The 21638-nt window shown below is 37.5% G+C and overlaps 1 protein-coding gene across 3 annotated transcripts in view; it reads right to left on the reverse strand.

The window, feature by feature from the left end:
* Cpsf6 (cleavage and polyadenylation specificity factor subunit 6) overlaps positions 1-21374 on the reverse strand; it is a 53980-nt gene extending 32606 nt beyond the window's left edge. For all 3 annotated transcript variants that reach the window (XM_069319764.1, XM_069319765.1, XM_069319763.1), the window contains exons 1-3: positions 21223-21374; positions 20985-21119; positions 9366-9614 (exon numbers count right to left, since the gene is read on the reverse strand). In XM_069319764.1, coding sequence (XP_069175865.1) covers positions 9366-9614; positions 20985-21038 — 303 coding nt within the window. In that variant the 5' untranslated portion in view covers positions 21039-21119; positions 21223-21374. The remainder of the gene's footprint in view (positions 1-9365; positions 9615-20984; positions 21120-21222) is intronic.
* Between the last annotated feature and the right edge of the window lie 264 nt (positions 21375-21638).

Raw genomic sequence — 21638 nt, forward strand, 5'->3', positions numbered from 1 at the left:
GATAATAGGAATAAAAAAATGATCGTAAGAAAGAACAAGGTAAAGAAAAAGATAAAAGGAAGGGTAAGCTATGTTAGGTCACGTTTGTTAGGTATTGGGCAAGTATCCAAGGTATAACTCAGATACTTAACGGAACCGAGTATCAGACCGAACAGTCATGGACCGAAATGTCATCTCTTCACTTTCTAGTGTGCGGTTTGGTCAACTCAATTTACATTATTTCTTACTGGAAAATTTATTTCGGGTTGTGAATTTTGAGCTTACGAATCGGCTCTGGGAACGGATTAAATTCATAAAGGGAAGGGCCACTGTAGACACTTTGGTTGTAGCACCACCTTTGGGGAAAAGTAGGCTCTTGTCTGACCATTGTATTTTAAATAAGCATTCTTCAAAACTTGGGAAACTCAAAATCTGTTCTTCCTTATTAGCTCATTCAAGTGGGAACAGATACAGTAAGTAATTATGAAAGTGATAAACCAACTTGGTTTCATGGTGCCTTCTATCTCGTAGAATATTCAAAGTTACTCGGTATCATTCAGGATAAGACGAGAGCAGAACAACATTAAAAGACTGATGTCAAAGTAGTCAAATTTAAGGATGTTACTGTGACATGTGGTGCACACTTAGTAAAGCAAAATTATCCTGAAAATTCGGACATACAAGGAGCACAACTGTTGGCAGTAAAGTGTAGATCTTTGTTCCGTTAAGTATCTTGAGTTGTACCTCGGATACTTGACCAATACCTAGCCATATTTCCCACTTTCTCTTTCAGTGGAAGATAAAGAGGCCATGGGTATAGGTCATATTTGTTGGTACATCATTTGATATTCACAACAGCTAATCTTCTATCTGTCCAATGGTTGTGAAGATCATTGTGAATGACAGGGTAGAAATTGGATTAAGAAATTTAATTCTCAAAGATGCAAAGATGGACATGCAAAAAGTTTCTTACGCCACAGCATCCACGTGGTCATTAGAGGCAACACCAATTATGACTACAGTGCTGCATAAATCATTTGTAAAAAGCATCATCCAAATCTTCATGCTTAGGTTTCTATTTTTATTCCATTTCTACCAATACTCTCTATCTTATTCACAACTAGTACATACTGTGGATGTGCATAGTGAGAAGCCTACAAGCAGGCAATAGTATATACACTGTACAGTAAATAACTCTGGAGGGGCAGTAGATAAGGTGCCATATAAGTGTGAATGGGGGTTATGAAGGGTTTGTGCAATGTATCGAGGTAATACTGATCCCAGTGGTCTTGAAATGACGGAATGCCAGTTTCTACACGTAAGCTCTGGGTTTGGGAAGAACAAACGACCCTAAGGCAGAGGCACAAGCCTGTATGATAAAAAGATGACAAAAGGACGATCTTCAAAAACAGTTCAACTCAATCCCCCACCCCAGTTGTCTAAGAGGAAATATGAATACAAACATACAAATAATCAGAGAAAGACTACTACCCAGCACTTCCACCCACCATGGAGCCCAAAGGAAGGCACAAGCACATGTGCAAGCAAAAGGAACCTTATGAGTACTGAACAGTATACGTGGGTTGAAGGGCCAAACAGTTTCCCTGGGACCAATAAGGATACCAACCCCACAAGGCCCACTTCACCCAATGTCTAACATGGCGGGTTAACCAGACGAGCAGATCGATTCATCTGGGCCGCACTAAACCTACCGTTTTACCCCCATGCCCCCACAGCTAGGTAAGCTCAACTGCTAGATGAAAGTATATAATGGAATACATGGGTCTCCATGCCTCTCCATGCACAATCAAAGATGGACCGCTCACTCCAGGTGACAGGTCACCATTGGGGACTTAATGGTCAACCCTGTCAAGAAAGTAGCTAGGGGTAGAGATCTGCAGGGTTACCAAAAAGCCAATTCTGGACCCAAAATAACTGGAGCTGCAGAGCCTGACTTTCCATCACAGTCTGACTCGAGGGGTCTGGTCATCCACCCTGAAGACTGTAGAGTTCATTTACCATATTCAATCCATTTATTAAAAGTTGGGCCCCAGAACCAAGGGATACCACGGCAGTGAAAGATTGGCCAGTGCAGGAAAGGGCCAGTAGTCCAAAGTGGTGCTCCCCATTTTCAACAGTTGAAGTCCTAATGCACTGAACATTCTCCAACACTGTGCAAAAACCTTTCTCCCTCTTGCCCCCACCCAGGTACTTAAACCTACCTCCAAGGGCAGCCCCTCCAATGGTTGTTTGATGATCCAATCAGGCTCTGTACATAGTTTCTTCACACACAGGGCCCTGAGAAAGGCAGTATGAGTGAAGTGTACCCTAGGCAACCCTCACTGGCCCCAGGGTTAATTCGAGCCCTCTATGACAAGGCAACACCTTTGAGGGGGTAGATGTCTAAAAGTAACCCTCAGATTCTTATAGCAGCCATAGTGGTATGTAGTCTGGCTGTACTGCCTTTGTTTATTTAGTTCCACCAAATGTCTTCTTTACTCTCTCTCTCTCCCCTAACCAACTACAATGCTGTCCAACATTATTCGACTAAGTCTTCACTTTTGATCTGTTTTGTGGACCATGTGGAACTTATGAATGCTAAGCTATTTTACCTGATAACATGATTTCTTTCTGCAATTTCCCTCCATATGTGGCTGTGCAATAGTTTTGATTGATTCTTTCCTTTAGGATTTATTTTTATAAATTTGAGTTCTAACTGATGTCTGGCATTTCTAAGTTTCCTTTGGCGACTCCCTGTAGACATCAATGCATGTTTTATCCATCTTTTTCAACCAATCTCTGGTCCTGCCTTTCACTTCTGTGCACATGTATTGAATCAAATGTTAGCCTAGCTTTTATCATTAAATTCCTTCCAAGTGGCATAACCTATTCCATGGCATCTGCATATTTCTTGGCTACAAATATATGTCATCCCCCCCCTTTAATCATCTGGATTTCCAGTAGTCACTTACTCTATGAAAGTACACTCATCTGTTGTCTTGTACAGTACATTCTTTAACCTTGTTCTTTGACTGACTCAGTCCTTCAACTCTGTTATCAACCACTAGCGCAATGAACATTGGTCCATCATTGCTGCACCTACCAGTTTTCCCACCCCTTGCTTTATTACTCCTGAGGGCTCTTGTGGTGATTGTGGGGTAAAAAATGTTGAAATGATTCTATGCATAAAACTAAAGAAAAGGTTGGCTTGATAACCAAACAAAAGACTTTATAGGAAATTAAAAGAATACCTTAAATTTTAAAGCAGACTCACATATTTCTAAGAATAACTAATCTAAAACAGTAGTTAAACTTCTAATAGCACTTGACAGAAGAAATGTAAATGGAACAACAAACTATACATGCAAGGAAAATATCCAAAATACTTTTCACACATGCAAAATCAAAAACTTTCACTAGTACTAGTATTGGATCTATACTTACAAGATATACAAGACATACAAAGGATGCCAAAGAAATTAGCAAAATCCTGAAAGAACATAGTTGGACTAGAGTCCTAGCTCCTAAATTGCTTTTTTATTTAGAAATGCAAAATAACAGCAGTAAGGGCACACAACATAATATAGAGAAAAAGCTTAGACACCAAAGGCCCTCAAATTGGAATTATCAAAAGGCACAAGCCAGGTAGACTGTGTAGCACCATCTGTGTCATGGTATATTCAAAAGGCATTAAATATTAAAGATATAAGTATGAGAACAAAGTCATAATGTGAGTGTTATCAAAGATGTTGGATTCGCTAAGGATTCTATCTAGGGACAAGCGACCAATAGACATTTCAAAAGCTAATGTCCAGATTACCAGGCGATGAGTCACAATAACGTAGCTGAAGTACGTTGACCAGACCACACACACTAGAAAGTGTAGGGACGACGACGTTTCGGTCCGTCCTGGACCATTCTCAAGTCGATTGTCAAAGTCCAGATTACCATTCTGATAATCTGGACATTCAAACAAGGTCAATGACCAAGTGGAACTATGTATTTTGGACACTGAAGAGCAGAACATCGTTCCATTAAATGTCCACAAGTTCAGCATGCGTAACCGATATGCAGCAAAGTGCGCTATTTCCCACCACCTATTACAATGGCAGGAGGAAGGCCCCCCTTTAAAAGTGCACAGTTTGTTACCAGTAATACCAGACCCTTGACTTGCCAATGGTTGTGGATGGCAGAACAAATAGCTGGGTAGAAATTCATCTTAAGAAATCCCTTAATAGGAAATGGGACAGGCATGAAAGGCCTTCTTAACAGTGATGTCCATAAACTCATTCAAGACAACAAAAATATGGCTAGGTACCCTGCAGAATACGACTGTCTTATATTTGCTAAAGATGAGAAACAGCCAGTATTGGCTTTCAACCACCACAGGATGTAAAGGGTTATAAGACTGAGTCAACCATGATAACAAAGGAACGTCAGCGCATAAAAACTGAATAAAGCACTGTTGTGAAGATGCTAGTCTTGGGGTACAAAATATATATATAGGTTACTTCAGGAAATACAAAAAACAATATCAGTAGAATTTAACCCATCTGTGAATAAGCAAGACAGTGTGAATGAAAAGAAAGAAAAAGGCCTTTCATAACAATAGGAGGCACAAATTTCCACCATGTGGGTCACGGCTTTGCAAAATTTTCCATGTGGGACTCTACAAAAGGGCATGGTAAGAACAATATGAGGAGAGATATTGCAAATATGTACCTAGTGATTTCTGCAAACATGCCATCCTTGAAGTAAAATGGAAAAGTGAGAGGGATGTTATGGGCATGATGAGCCCGTAGTGGACTTACCTGGCACAGGAGCAGGGCAGTAACTGATGGGGTGAGAGGGAACAATTTGATACAAAATTGAATGATGTAGCATGAAAATTGAGGTCAGAAAGCTAGAAAAAGTATAAACATTTGTGGGTGGTGGCGAGTTCATGCACACCGCTCGGCCGACCTTGAGGTGCATAGCGAGAGTGGTCAGTGCTTCATTTAGTTCTGTGGTCAGTAAAGGCTCTTTAATTATTTTCTAACTCTACAATCTCCTTTTAAAAAGAATGTGAGAACCAAGCAATATTCCATTCAAGACAGCAGCAGTGCTTTGAAAAGTAGCATTACTGTGGTACCTCTAGCTTCTAATGTTTTCATTTTCCAATTATAGGTAGTGTACTGGTAAATATAGTCAGTGGTGTGTCCTATAATGATTGTGTTCTTAGTAAAGAACACAATCATAAAGAAAAAGCAAGCCAGAATTACTTCACATCACTGAAGCAAAATTTAAGTTACCAATACAAAACTAGAAGAATAAAACGATTTTTATTAAAGTTCAACTCATGAAGCAAAGTATAGACTCAACCGTCCTAAAGGAATATGTGGAACAGTTTCCTTTCATCCTGAAAAAACTGAGTATTTATTTTAAAATGACCATATGTGGGACAATATACTAACTGGCAGGTTTCCATACCACTAAGTGACAAAGCTAATATGGCTATTATAAAAGACCACTAAAGGAGTTTTCCATTTTTTTATTCAAACTACAAAAAAGGTCGAGTTAATGGTGGATAGTTTTAATACCGTATAAATTTACCAATTACTTTTCTCATCGTGTAAAAACGATGAGTATATTACCGAGTAGAAATCAGTAAAAGGAACACAGCTTTGAGAACAAGGTGCACATCCAAATTGCAGATTTTGCCATTCCATTATAATCTATGCCAATATGACTAGGTACCCAGCAAAACTTCACTTGCTTTCATTTACTAAAAGAAAAGTTAAAAGCCAAAATTGGATTTCTATATCCAAAGAACTGAGGGAGTTGAAGATCTGATAGCCAGTAAGGTGCTGGAAGTCTATAGCAATAACAAACCATGTTAGCTTAAGTAACATTACCAAAAGAGCATATCAAATTGCACATAGTTTCTAGAATTTTAAGCCATCGATTAAAATGCAAAGAGGACAGGAATGTATACTGAAATGTTCAAGACAATGCTATAAACAGTAGAAATTTTGACTGCTACATGTCTAGGCTTTTGCAAAAGTGGATGATTGGGACTTCCCACAAAACAATGTGAGAACTTCCCACAGCAAAATCTGTGGGAATATACTGATTTGTGGGATCAGTATATTCCCACAGTATATACTGTGGGATTGAGCAAAAAAAATGCAAATAATTAGTCTAACGCTAAAAGGTCAAAAACATTTGTAAAAACTATAAAAGTGAAGGAGGTTGGTGAAGACTTGAAAAGCAATGCAAATGAAATTGGTGATAGTCTTAACTTGGACGGATTCACCTCCTGCGGTACAGGGCTAGAAGACGGCATGGGGGTAACACATTTGTGTTTACCAATTACTTACTGCAGGGAATGAGGGCTAACTTGAAGTAACTGATGCAAAGTAAGCTTTCTGGGCACTTAATAAAAATAAAAATGGTACACTTTGTAAGTGTCAAGATAATTAAAAAATTATATATCTTTTTATGATATAGGATTTTAAAAAATTAATTAAAGGAATAATTTTAAGGAAAACAGGTTTATTAGCTGTAGTGTTTTGCTTATGATAAGTCGAGATGGGCTAAGAACTTAAGACATAGGACCTAGTAGTTAATTTTTAGTTGTACCAAAGGCTCAGCCACCTGTTACACTACATTTAAATTTGGATATAGCAGAGTTAATGTATATCGAATACAACACACACACAAGACCACAATTGAAAAAGTACTCATTACTCTTTCTTTTCAAGTGGAGATCTTTATAAACAAAAAATTACAAAGCTCTCTCACTCAGCTTCATTATAAAAAAAAATAAATAAGGGTTCAAAATCATTCTGTCTTGTACCAGAAAAGAATGATTACAAAATGAATAGACATGTTTATGTAAGGGACTGCAAATCCGAGAGAATACTTTTAACTCTAAATTTAAGCAGCCCTGTATGTAGACTGGTCGTAAACTGGAAAAAACACACAGGGCAGCAAACAATATTACATAACAGAAAATAGACATTTAAGCATAAAAAAAATCACCAAGACTGGCATATAACACAAACACTAAAGTGTAGAATAACAATGATTGTGTGTTATATGTTCAATATATCTCTACAAATATGATAAAGTATGGACAGCTTGCAGAGCATGTTAAATGTATCCAACGTCAATAAGTCTAGTGAAAATTAGTAAAATTTAGACTAAGAAGGAATATGAAAAGCACAATTACAACAAGAATGAACTACAGTGTTTAAGAGATTCAAATGATCTGTAACATTCATAGTAACTGCAAGTACAATATGGGATGTCTATCCACAATAAAATTGTGGCAGTACAGTACAGTAACCATCAGAATAACAACTTGGCACAATGGAGCCTAATGAATGTAGATGCTTATTTATTTGATAGGGAAATTGAGGAATTAATGTATTAAAAAGCATGTCACTATGTTTATCCATGCAGCATGTGAGACAAAGATTACATCACTTAAAAGAGAAGGCATGGTGACAAAAATTACAATGTACAAGCAACATATATTGTATGTACTGTACTTAAAACTCCACTTTTATACTCTGTCCATCTACAGACTTGCCCATTTAATGAGTCACCCACCTTCCCAACAAGTTTTGATTACAAAACTTGTATGCCTTCCAAATATCATTACATATTTTAGCAAAGACATTTCATCTACATCTATCTGATGGATTGTGCTCAGTGTACCCCGTATTCCAAGGGGAAAGGGAGGAGAAAGTTCGTCATTATATCAAACACGCACATCCTCCCTTAATTGCAAAACCTCTCCAAAGATATTGAATATAATTTGTTATTCTGTGGTTTTTATTACTCAAATGAACCAAGACATGAACGGAATTGATACACGAGAGAGGGGCTGAATAAATGAAAGTAAATTAGATCAATTAGTAGCACAAAAAATTGCATTTCTTGAATACAATGAGAAATACCATTCATTAAAAAATTACAAAGATTATCACAATTGTTTACAGTTCTGATTAGGCCACTCTAAACTAAGTAAATAGATCTTATTAACAGAAAAAAAAACTTTGTAATAACATAGGCATCTCCAAGTTCCAGAAAATTATCTAAAGCTTGGGGACCAACCATACAACTGCTACTAAAAAAAAAAAAGTTCCCATCCATTTGACTTCAAGGCACTACCACCAGCAAGGAAACAACTAGACTACACATAGCAAATTAGTTTTCCGAGAGGGTACTTTTCCATCACACATTTTCAATTTAAAAGGTTTTTATTAGGAATATTTACAATCCCTTCTCTTCTTAATATTGGCACTAACATTTGACAATATTACTATACATGCAAAGACTTGAGCAGCAGAATAAAGCTGTTTATAAACAATGATAACAAACACAATGGTAAATATGAAGAGTAAACAATGTCTTCATACCAGAGGTCCTTCAAAAAGAGATGAAAGGTGATAATACTGATAATGAACTCAATTTTAATCAAAAGTAGACTTTAGTGTTGTTTATGACTTGGTTAAAGCCCAAGTAGGGGAGGGGGGGGGGGGGGAATAAAAAGATCGCAGATAATTTTAGCAAACCATAACATGGGACAATCGGGGGTCTAGGCTGACAACTCGTTTCCATAAGTATTTCTACAAACATCTCCCTCAACTCAAAAGTATGATCACTGTTAAATAAAGTATGATCACCATTTAACAGATGTTTAACAATACTCAATATCAACACAATAATGCTGCTATCCAAATGTAAAGCTACCACACATGGGAAGATGTTAAGACGGGCCACGTGGGCATCTGGGCTTTTTTAAGAAATACCAAGACCATATACAGCTAGGAATCTTTGAACTTTTTATCTATCAGAACACAAAGAAGCACACAGTGGCTTTAATGGAACATTTACTTTGTTTTTATCACCACTTATAAACCAAAAATCATGCCATACAGTGAATCATCCATTTTCCTTAAGAAATGTATTGCTAATGCAATTTCTTTTGCTATTAGGTTATTCATATAATTTGAAAACTATTAAAGTTATCAAAAATGCTAGTAGTGCATAATAAATTCAAGACATTCTAAGTAAACAAATATATCTTTGGTAAATTATGGATATGGATATGTATACTGTATATATATATATAATATATATATAGCACATACACGACACTCTTATTACATTAAAAGTGGTATACAAAAATAAATACTAACAGCACAAATGTTATAAGAATAGCAAGCATGACGTAACATTTTTCTAATATAAAAGCTACTTTTATTTGACTTAATTTATGTGACTAGATTCAGGCAATGGGCAAGTACATGTTTTCCTGAATGTTACCCATAGTCAGCAATAAATAAATATATACAGTACAATATTAAAAAGTTTTCAAATTGTTCTCCACTCACCCAAGTCAAGTTGCCCACATAAAGTTGATATTTGCGTCCACTGTGTGGCACAGGGCCAGAGAAGACTGAGCGTTCTTCAGAGGACACAGAACGTCCTCTCTGAGACTGAGATGATGACTGACGAGCAGGGGCAGTGCCTCCATTGCGTTCTGTAGAAGCTGGCGTTGGGCTGGAAGGGGCCTCGCGTTCACGTTCTCTTCCACCACCCGTGAGGACCGCATCATACAGGTCTCCGTCAGCAAAGTCATCCTACATAACAACGGGCGATCATCCGCCATTAGACTCGGGAGGGCCTTACATTCGACAATTTAGAAACTCACACATATAACCACAAAACTTAAAAAGCAGCAAAATTGTTTACACAAGGCTCAGTAAATGTCTAGACACCCAAATTTTTAATAACTGTAAACTAGAATACAGTGTCAATTATTTTAACCATGATCTAAGGACAAGTACTAGACATCAGTCAGAGCCACTTTTGTATCTACTAAAATTCTGGAGATAATTATCTAAATTAAGCATGTCACAAGAAGATTTTAGATGTTCGGAATTATGTAATGGACAACGTTACCAGGAATGTGTGCAACCTTATCTCTCTCACTTTCTCTCTCTGACATCATACTTGCAGTTACATACATGCAGCATTAAGAAATTTTGTGCATAATGTATACATACAAGAACAGTGTGTGTGTTGAGCTTTTATCAATTACGCAACATGCGTTACATATCATGATCCTACATCAGATTTTTTTTATGTATAAAGCTAATGTTTTATACTGACAAACACTGCTTCAGAATCTTTAACAGGATTTTTTTAATCATCTTATTTGTTAATAAGTCATGATGACCAATCCAGCCATATACTGTAATGACATTTACAGCTCAAATCTTAATACTGTATCCATAAATCTGGCAACACCATTCCAGTGCACCATGATAAAATGTATAAATATCTAATACATAATATGATTCAGTCTCCCTTGTACAACATAGCAAAATGTCTAAAAGCCGGTAAATTTACATTCATTCTTCAGGCTAGACCATGGGGTATCACAAAAGTAACCTAAAAATGGAAAATCCTTGAGAAATAATACTATAATGACATTGGTTGGGGATACAACCCACACCTTTCGTCTAAAATCCAAATGCTATGAAAATTATATTTTTACCAACTTGTAACAGCGTGTTAACGCGTGCCTGTTAGAACATGGAAAACTGACTGCTTTTGTAGACCTTCGTAGGCTAATTTTCCTACATACATCATTTTGTAAATCAACCTTGCAAGGTTCTACAAAGCCAAAAAAAAAAAATGATATTTTGCAAAATCTTTACCATATATGATTCCTGAAGCAGTGTTGATGTTTGTCTCACCCAAAAAAAAATCACAGAGGCCAATTCTGATAAGTTCTTTACAAACTAAAATAATATCACAACTGGCTCTTTGGTTTTACTTCAATAAGCAATAGAACAGAAAAGTATAAATAGGCAAAATCTAATCACTTCTGATAAATACTTCTTGGGGAAAAGTTAAGTAACTAATTTGAAATAATTAAAAGTGATATCACACAAGACTTGAGTTCAGAAGTGAATAAATCCTACGTGAAATATTACACCATACGAAAAAAAAGGAACATGGAAGACTATCAGTAAATATATATAAAATTATAATCAGCTTTCTTGCCATTCCTGTAAAGAACAACAATTAGCCTGAAATATTAGATAATTCTGTCTTCTGCATTGACTCTATGCCACATTATCTACAGATTGCAGCACATCACAGGTTCAGTGAGGTCCCCTAGTTGAGCAGAAAATTTTCAATAGAACACATTTAATATAATTCAATAAAAACAATATATATAATATATATATTAATCATTAAAGAATAAGATATCTGCATAACCTTATTATTATTCTTTCCCTCACTAAAAGTAATTTAGATAGTGTTTTTCATGCCACATTTAAACCATAAAATAAAAACTACTCAAATACACATAGGCATCTGCATTTGCCTGTCTATCTTCAGTGAACCGGGTTCAATACCACTTATAAACATCCCTTTCAGACATTTTGTCCAGCAAATGACATCAAAACACTAACTGGACAAAAATACATCCAACTTCGCACATTTCAAAGAAAGCCAATCACAAACAAATTCTTATAATGCAAAACTTAAAACTGAGCCATAGAAGGCAGACTGGCCTTTAGAAATGTAAATAGTATATAGGATCGCGGAAAGCTGCATCAGTACAACACAGCAGCAATATGTATATTGAAAAAATAATCAGCCCTATTATAAGCATGAGCAAATCTGCACTTCTACAACAATTTGGTTGTTTTGCTTAACATGTCTTCCTTGTACATAACTAATGCATCATCCTTGCTGGTCATGGTTAGATCCCAAAAAACCTTCACTATTCAACTAAGTTTCATCAAAATTATCCGCAAATATAACCTAAAAATATGCAAGTGCAATACCTCCCGAATATTGAAAAGCAAAAAACAATTCTGGAAAATGCATACATTCCTTCCACATAACTCAAAAATGGAACTCAACAATGAGCTTCACAGGAAAATGTAAGTAGGTAAGGTACACACTGGTTTAATTCAAACTCCTTCAGATAAGGAAACAAATATGTGCATGAAGTATGTGCCCTTCACAGTGGATGGTTAACCCACAGCATATATATATATATAAATATGTATATAGATATAAATATATAAACTGCCTAGGATTTATAAGAAGGTCCTTCAGCACAACTGATTCTACACTATCGAACTCTTTTGGACAATTTATCAAGAAGATAAATTTCATACCCTACAAATATTTTAACCAGAAGAAAATCAACGAAACTGGTAATTTAGAAGAATTCAACATTGCAAAATATTGTCCGTTATCCAAGTGTACCCACTGTATAAACTAACTTTAAAGGCAGTAAGATAATGTGTACATTATAACCAAAAGCTTATTCAATGCAATCAATCTCTTAAGATTTCTAAATTACTGTACTAAAAGATATTCTAAAACAAAATCCATCTGCCAAATAATATAAAATTCTGTAATTCAATAAACTACACTTGGAATGAGAACATATTACAGTCCCTAACAAGCTATATGACCCATGTAATGCATCACACTGCTGGAACATCAACAAGCTCATCCTATGATCAACAGTAGCAGCGACAGATTCACAGCCCGACATGCATGAGCTTGCTACTTGACAACAGTGTGATACAATGCAAGAATTATATATACCTTAATGGAGCCTTAATTTTCCTCTAACATCTAATAAAAGCATTAGGATAGTTATTCTTAGTTAATGGACTAATGCCCTCCTCAAGTGAGGTAATAAAAAAAACTTATTAACCAGGACAAATCATTTTAATAAGTATTTTTGTTTAATATTTAATATTAAATCCATGGTAAAGGCTAACAATCTAATCACATGACCTGGACTTGCAAGACATGTCTAATTCATGAATACCTGAGGTATATGTGTATCATATACTCAATAGTATCACACGTTCGAAAGAAACCCTTTTACATCAACTTCAATCCCGAATACATTAACCACCAAAGTTAGTGGAGAAATATGAAATATGAATTGAAGGTACCTTCTCTTCATATGCATATTACGTTTTACATATTTATTCATAGGTTTTAACAACACATGGAAATATATCAATTAGATAACGGGATTCCTCTAACACTTTTTATTCGTAAAATGTTCCTAATTTTCCAGATTTTAAATGAGGTATATTACTGGGAGAGGTTTCCTACAATGCAATGAAACTGAAAATACCATTCGTTTCTGAGATATTAAGTTATATCTAGCTAACTAAGAGTAAAACCAGCAAGGATGGCAATTTAAAACATCTGGCCAGACATATCAGAAGAAATCTGGTTTTCAAACATAATATAATATGCAGAATCACGGAGGGTGCAGGGCTATACTTCGCAGGAGTTCGGTTCATACCAGCTCATTTCACGATCCTGGAATGAACAACACCGAAACTGTCAATCTGAAGGTCACTGTAAGCTCTTGTGTCATACCCCTGATCGTCTCAACTGGCACTTCATTAGCAAGTTAAGAGAAAGGATTTATATTAAGTGAATATTTGAGTAACAATCTGCATACAGTACACACAAAGTTTTTAGTCTTAATATGAACTGCCCACTTGATAACTCATAACTTAGGCTAATTTTTATCCAAGTTTTGGCTTAACATTCTTTGCTACCAAATTCTAAAAAGGCTAGTAATCATTCACAGCAAATATGTAACTGAAACTTATTAGCCAGTATGCTTGTACACGAATTCACATTCGCGGTAATAAGCATCTCTCGGTTAAGTTATTTTCAAAATAGTACAAATTCTGGAACTACATTAATTCATGAAAGCAATACACCAATTACTCTTGGTAGATGACGATGGTATGGCCACACACATTTAAGCATGTCTCAACCGGGAACATCTAGTAATGTTCACTTTAGGTTATAAATTGATCTGGATTTGGGTAATTTATAATACACCCCCAACAGGGCTATGGAAAACAAATTGGCCATTACAGCTTAACCAGAATGATATATTTCATTTATAGCCCTCAAATTTGGTAGCAACTAATTTTGATAAAATGGAAAAAAAAATTGCACTGGGAAAAAAAGGTAATTATATTAAGCTGAATGTGGGAATGGAAGAGTAGGCAGTGCCTTTAATATAAAATAAATAAAATACCAGTCCTTTTCCTTTGGATTAAATAAATTACCGCATAATCGTAGCTTCAGTTGAGACCTACAATCTACTGTATTTATTACCGTCAAATCACACTACTGTATTCCTAAGCTGAAAATATCTCGGGCATCCGCGAGGACTCTTTAAGTAACGTAAGGACTCCAATAGGAATTTAAAGGATTACAAAACTGCAGCAGGTTTGGGCAGTGCTCACTCACACTTAGAGATTCATTGATGCAGTGAATGTGGTTTCTTTTCAGAATTTGTGAGCTGTAGTTTTAGTTTAATTTTATATATTCTTATTTTCTAATTTGTCACCTCATTTTAACGCGTTCGGGAATGACGCAGTATGGCGTCAAAAATTTAAGAATTTGGCCTGCCTTCGGCTTGGCTGCGCCGCAGTTTTGGACATTACAGGTATATGCATATACTCCTGTGGGGAATTCTATTGCGAACACATCGATACCAAAATGAAAGACCTAGGACGAGAATTGAGGTGACAAAGTTGAAAAGAGAACACATTTTATTGCTCTTGAGCGCTCACGGGTAATGCGATGTCACTTTCTCTGTTTGCTGTGGGTGGTACGCCCAACTTTTGGACTTAATATGCATATACTCCTGTAGGAAATTCTATTGTGAACACATTGATGCCAAAATGAAAGACCTAGGACGAAAATTGGCATGACAAAATTGAAAGAGTGCAAACCAAAATTAAAAAACCGCACGCTCCTTGGAATGCCCCGCGCACCTTGGGGTGGTCTGGCACTCGCTCGCCCGGCGAGCGAAAGTGTTAAACACTTGACACCATCAGTTTATAAGTACCAATACAGCTTATGGTACAAATTCTGAATTAGATACAATCCTGCAAGAGAACAATTATGAAAATGGGAAGGTATAGTGCAGTATTACAAAAAATTAGCTTGCAACAAGCACTGAAATAATTTGCATACTGTTATGACTACTGTATCTTAATACAAGTTTACCATAAAGTGCTTTTCATTACATTTAAATTTAAAATGTATTTAAATGTAACCACAAAACATTTAAGACTGAGAAGTCAAAACAGACAAATGAGAATGTAGTCCAGTTTTTCTTTTACTCATCCCAGATCTTGATAAGTCCCCCCTCCTCCTCTCAGGTGCTGAAATACAGTAGTTGTGAGGATGACGATAGGAAAAAAAATCATTCGTAAAAATGAAGCCGGTATGTGCATGGTTGATCTGGCAAAGAAAGTGTGCAGTATGGGAAGAATGGCAAATTTTGGTAAAAAGACTCGCCAAGAAAAAGTTGAACTTTGCACTCGCTAGACACCTCGAGGCGCCCACAATTTATTATACGAACATGCGCGCAAGACACATTTTGGCGTCCACAATTAAAATATTTGCTAAAAGTCAGGTTTTCATTATTTTTTTTCGGGAAAAATTAGCGCCAACGTCTTCCCAATTTCCGACTCAGAAGATGAGAGTAATATTATCCCTAGTGGTGTTTCTGCTAGGAAAAAAAAAAAAACGTCTTGTGCATGATCCAGAACGTCTGAACAGGAACTTGTCCCATTATCTAGTAAACATACAGATGTGTCTGAAGTGTCATGTTTGCAAAATGTATGGTAACAGGAAGGACACCAGGTTTAAGTGCAAGTCGTGTTATGTGGCACTGTGTGCTACACCATCACTACATATATGCTACACCATACACCCATGTGCAAATACCATCGCAAGAAAAAATACTGGGAGGATAAGCAGTAATGCTTACCCACCATCCACTCCACCTATAAAACATGAGTTGAAAATCTTCAAGAAACTTTTTCCTGGAACAGGTTGAGTAGATAAAGCCTAATGCTCAACTCATATCTACAAACATCAGTGTATTATAAGTACCAAAATTTTGTGTTTTTTATACATTTTATATTGTGGTTTATATTTTATGTAATCGTATTGGTAATGTTGTTCTGCCATTTGCCCTTATATGCATGTATCACTAGAGCATTCTATTGGGAATAATTGGATACCTAAATCAGCGCTGTAACACAAGATGTCATGTTATCAACAGGAATAAATACTAAACTTTTACGAGCAGGATATGGGGGTGTAGCGGGTGGGCCCGTGGGTCTTCGCTCACAGGTACCGCATGGGATGCATTCAATTTGGCTGCGGGTGGGGTGCACCACGGTTTGGGACATTATATGCATATACGCATGTAGGGAATTCTATTATGAATACATTGATACCAAAATCAAACACCTAGGACAAGAACTGATGTGACCACAGTGAAAAGAGTATACACATTTTATTGCTTTTGTGCACTCACGAGTAACGAATGGCCTATTACTCAGTTTGTTGTGGGTGGTACGCTGGGCATTGGACTTTGTATGAATATACTCCTGTAGGGAATTCTATTATGAACACATTGATACCAAAATCACACACCTAGGACAAAAATTGAGGTGACCATAGTGAAAAAGAATACAGTATACACATTTCAGTACTACCGGGCACTCACGGGGAATGCCCAGACCACCTTGGAGTGGCATGATGCTCACTCGCCCAAAATGCAAAAATGTTAATGACAATGTGATGTCTAGCAACAGAAACTTGTTAAAAAAATAAGCTAAAACAAATGTCTTTAGACAGATTCTTAGCAAGTTAAACAATCAGTGAGCCACAACCAGGTCCTAGTGGTATGCCTACAAAACAAAGGAGAGTGTACTCCAGAAATGTCATCACTGCTGGTGTTATAATGGAAGGGAACTGCCCCTTCCAAACACCAACACCTCTCCTCCTCACTGTCTTCCATATGACAGAGTCCTCAATAGAGTTAAAGTGCATTAAATAATCATTTATTTTGTCGACATCCTACAATTATTCCTTATTGTTTTGTGTATGAAAAAACATGAGTAGTATTCAGTAGTAGTAAAAGAGTATTCAGTATTTAAGTTAATATCTTTGGGTATGTATTCAATTATATATTCAATTTACATTACAGTACATATTTCTTATGGTAAAATTCGATTCGTGTACAAATATTCGGGTTACGTTGCATTTTTTGGAACATTACATTCATATACCAAGGTTCCAATGTATAAGTGGAATAATGAGTAAGTATCTACTGTATTGGCAATCCCCTGTGGCACAGTGGTAAAGCCCTCGCCCAGCACTTCATGAGCTTTGGCGTGCATTCATATCCTAGCCGGGGAGGATTGACCGAGCGCCAATCTTTAACTGTAGCCTCTGTTTTCCCAGCAGTGAATCTTTCCTGGTCATTCAACGATTAGACTGGTCGTATTCCGGGAAAAATCAAGATTAAGGACATGCCTGAAACGCTATGCGTCCTAGTGGCTTTACAAGAATGTAAGAACTCTTGTATAAATAAAATAAAATAGTAGTAATAGAAGTATTCCTGCACATAAAACTACACATGCTGTTAAATTAAACCACCTGCACAACCCTTGGCTGGAAAGCTGAGAGCTGGAAACAAACCTCTCCTAGCCAGGAATCAATATGCAGGTTATGAGTCACAATAACGTGGCTGAAGTATGTTGACCAGACCACACACTAGCAAGTAAAGGGACGACGACGTTTCGGTCCGTCCTGGACCATCCTCAAGTCGATCACGCAATCGACTTGAGAATGGTCCAGGACGGACTGAAACGTCATCGTCCCTTCACTTTCTAGTGTGGTCTGGTCAACATGCCACATTATTGTGACTCATCGCCTGCATACCCAATAGAAGCCAGAACCCAGGGATAGTGAAGCACCACTTGAGTAAATCAAATGCTGAACCTTGGTGCCAAGTTTAGCTCAAACAGACTAGTCAAAAATTGGTAGATATGGCCTCGTACAGCCAATACTGTACATGAATTGTGGGCGAATCAGAAAATGCACCCGTCCCATTACTCCAGGAAAATCAGTACACTCGAAGCCATATTGCAAACCTAGTAAAGCATTGTCACCAGAACAGGACAATGAATGTAAGCACAAAGACAGGCAAGATCGAGGATCAAGAAACTGAAATAGTCTCTCTTGTCCAACAATCTACAAATGAGGATAGCATAAAGGGCTGGAAAGGCACCAAAGGAACCTGGCAAGGAAGGAAATTGGCTCATTAGGCTCAATGAAGGCCTAACACCCTTTGAACCACTCCAAAAGGCCTCCCCACAACAGTCACCGTCACAAAAGGTGCCAACAGAAGCTCATTCAACCTATATACCTAAGTTAATGGTAGAGGAATATCAACCTTAAAGAGGAAGAGTGAAACTAAAGCTCAACAAGTATTGTAGCCAAAAGAAGATCCAGACCCCAAGAGCTTCACATGACAAACTACTAAATCAAGCCCTCTCTTTAATTAATATTTTTCTAATTTTGCATAATAAATTAAATATATTTTATTAACTCATTTAGAAAACAAGGGCTCAAATCAAATTTAAGGGACGAAAATTTCAATTGTTAGTAAAATAGTCAATAGGTGTAAATTGAAATGTAAACCTAAATTCCACAGAGGAATAGCATAACACTGAAATAATGTATTGACCCCTTCAACATCTGATTTGGGGACTTTTGGGGGCCATATCCCTTATGGCCAGATATCAGTGCCACTTGTGATATCTGGCTTGTTCCTTGTTAACCAATGACCATTAAGGTCTAATATTAATGTTCCATACAATATTGGAATATAACCCAACTGTCAGTTGGGTTAACCCACTGACAGGATTCCAAAAACATGATTGTGATTGAACACAATAATGTTCAAACAGACGAGCGTTCTGTTTTCGTTTCTGTCTGTTCCCAAATAAAATTTTCATTTCCGTTGTACCCAAATAAAATTCTTTAAAACATCTTGGTAGATAACAAAAAAAAAAAGTTATAATGCTGTAAATGCTTCACCCACATACTTCAAATACAAATAATTGCCAACATGTTAATTAATGAATAAAAATGTTAATTTATATAAAACAAACGTATTTTTAGAACAAATCCACAAGGACCGTGACAAGGATTCGAACCTGCGTCCAGGATGCTCCCTGACGCAGGTTCGAATCCTCGTCACGGCCCTTGTGGATTTGTTCATTTGATGCATCACGTTAGTGTGATTTGTGTGTGTAAACCTATTTTTAATACCCAAATAATGCATTCCCCCCCTTCAAGACTTAACCAATAAAATTGATGAATGCATTTTGGGGGACAGTCGCTGCATTAATAAGCCTGATCTGAGAATGGGTTGTTCTCAGTTTGGGCACTTTTTTCCCCCCAACATGGTTCAACATTTTTGGAATCCTATACAGGGGTTAACCCAACTGACATCTGGGTCAGATTCCAATATTGTGCAAAACATTAATATGCAGGGAAGAATAGTGAGTTGGGATGTGTTGATGGTATTTTGCAATTGATTTGGAGCTGCTATAATTTTTTCGGGGTCCAGATACTGTACCAGAGTACAATGTAAGTCTCTCATGGCACAGGTGTCTGACCACATTGTTTATTACCCATAATGCACCTTCCTTGGTGACATGTCATTCTATAATGTGTCTAGAATAAGGACCATACATCCTCCTGCAAACAAAATTTTTTAATAATATACAACCCCCTTTGCATTTAACCCAAAAAAATAAGAAATTACTATATTCAAAAGCAGCAAACCATCATGACAAACCAAAATTTCAATTCTTAATTCTAATGTTCACATTAGATTCTTTTTATGTTTGAAGAAGTTATTGGAATACATTCAGAGTTAGTATTTTGATTACATTTTTCTATCCAGCAACGAAGGTAGACAATATATATTTTTTTTCTTGCCTAGGTGATTGTGCACCAGCACTCAAGTTATGGGTATCCTTACCCTATATTAGACGTCTAGGCCTCCACGGCTACTTCACGAGCAAAAAACACCATGAGCCGAGGAGACGGACGTTTAGAACGGATCCCTTCCAGAATGCCATCTGAGAATACTGTATCTGTGAATATATATACAAGAGGTCTATTCCTTTCAATAAAATAAAGGTTATCTAGAGATGGTTTCGGGGCTTAATGTCCCACAGCCTTGTCCTCGACCAGGCCTCCACCCCCAGGGAGCAGGTACCCAGGTACCTATTTACTGCTAGGTAACAGGGGCATCAGGGTGAAAGCAGCATTTTGCCCAGTTGTCTCCGCCTCCACCAGGGATCGATCCGGGTTCGAATCAAACCCGGAACCTCAGGACTTCGAATCTGAAGCGATGTCAAATCAGCTGTCGGCCGCCCTAGCTTATATAAATAAGAGTGATTATACTGCTCCCAGAGTAGTAACCCTAATGCTACAGGCTTCAACCACTACCGTTATTTGCACACAAGAAGGTGAAGGGACGACGACATTTCGGTCCGTCCTGGACCATTCTCAAGTCACAATCGACTTGAGAATGGTCTAGGACGGACCGAAACGTCATCGTCCCTTCTTCTAGTGTGTGGTCTGATCAACATACTTTAGCCACGTTACTGCGACTCATGGCCTACATTTGCACACAACTCTCGCTCTCTTTATCAAGATAAAAACAGCGGTGGCATTCACGTTATACAGATACAGGTTACTTCATCAATAAGATACGGCACCTAGTCTTGTGCCACCACAACCCCCTCCCCCCAATTTCCCTACCATCTAACAACCCTAAACAAACTGAAGTGAACATTGAACACGGTTGTTAAAATATCACAAGTCGCCATTAGCTGTCCATAACAGTTTCTTCAGCGTGTATTACCCCCCTTCCCCATGCCCCCCCCCCCCCCTCTCCGAGGCCTCCTAGCAGGCCTATGCCAGCCTCGAGTTCACACCTCCGCGGGAGGCAACAAAAACACGCAAGGCCAAACATCTGAAAAGGATACAAGGGAAAAAGTTTGCGCGTGAGGAGGCATTAGAGGGTGTCTGACCTGGGTGAAGTCCTGCTCCACGTCTCCGTAGAGATCAATATCAACGTCGGCCATGTTATGCGAATTGAAGGAGGAGGAGGACGCGGGAGTGACGCTGCCCACAGCCTCTCCGTCTCTCGTCTCTCTCTCTCACACCTGTAACGACACGCCGTATCAACCTCCCTCGCCGTCTTCGTCACACTCCCAGCTAGCTACAGTGATGCCCGTCAGCCCCCCCAATACCCATATTTATACTTAACTTTGCGGTTGTTGAGGTGAGACGGTTCTCCCCCCGGGCGGCGACAAATGGCGTCCAGGGTTTGTGGCGCGAGCGGCCGCGGGCTCACTAATACTCTTTTGCTCAGCATCACCGGCAATTCATGGAGTCATTGATGTTCATGAAAGTACAATGATTTGTGTAATCATTTCAATGTGTTTGAATCTAATACATTTTTAATTAGAGCCACAACTAGTGTGTTTCGTTATATAATTAGATTTTGTACTAATTTCGTATCAAGAAGAAATAATGTATACAGAAGCTTCTTGTATACAAAATTAGACATATACATATACACTAAAAATTAGGTGAACATATACTGCTAGGAAAATACAACTTAAGTTTAATACATACACAGCATTTAATCGAATCCTACTTGTCGATCTCCATTCTTAGAC

The sequence above is a fragment of the Procambarus clarkii genome, chromosome 94, assembly GCF_040958095.1.
Source record: "Procambarus clarkii isolate CNS0578487 chromosome 94, FALCON_Pclarkii_2.0, whole genome shotgun sequence".
NCBI lineage: Eukaryota > Metazoa > Arthropoda > Malacostraca > Decapoda > Cambaridae > Procambarus > Procambarus clarkii.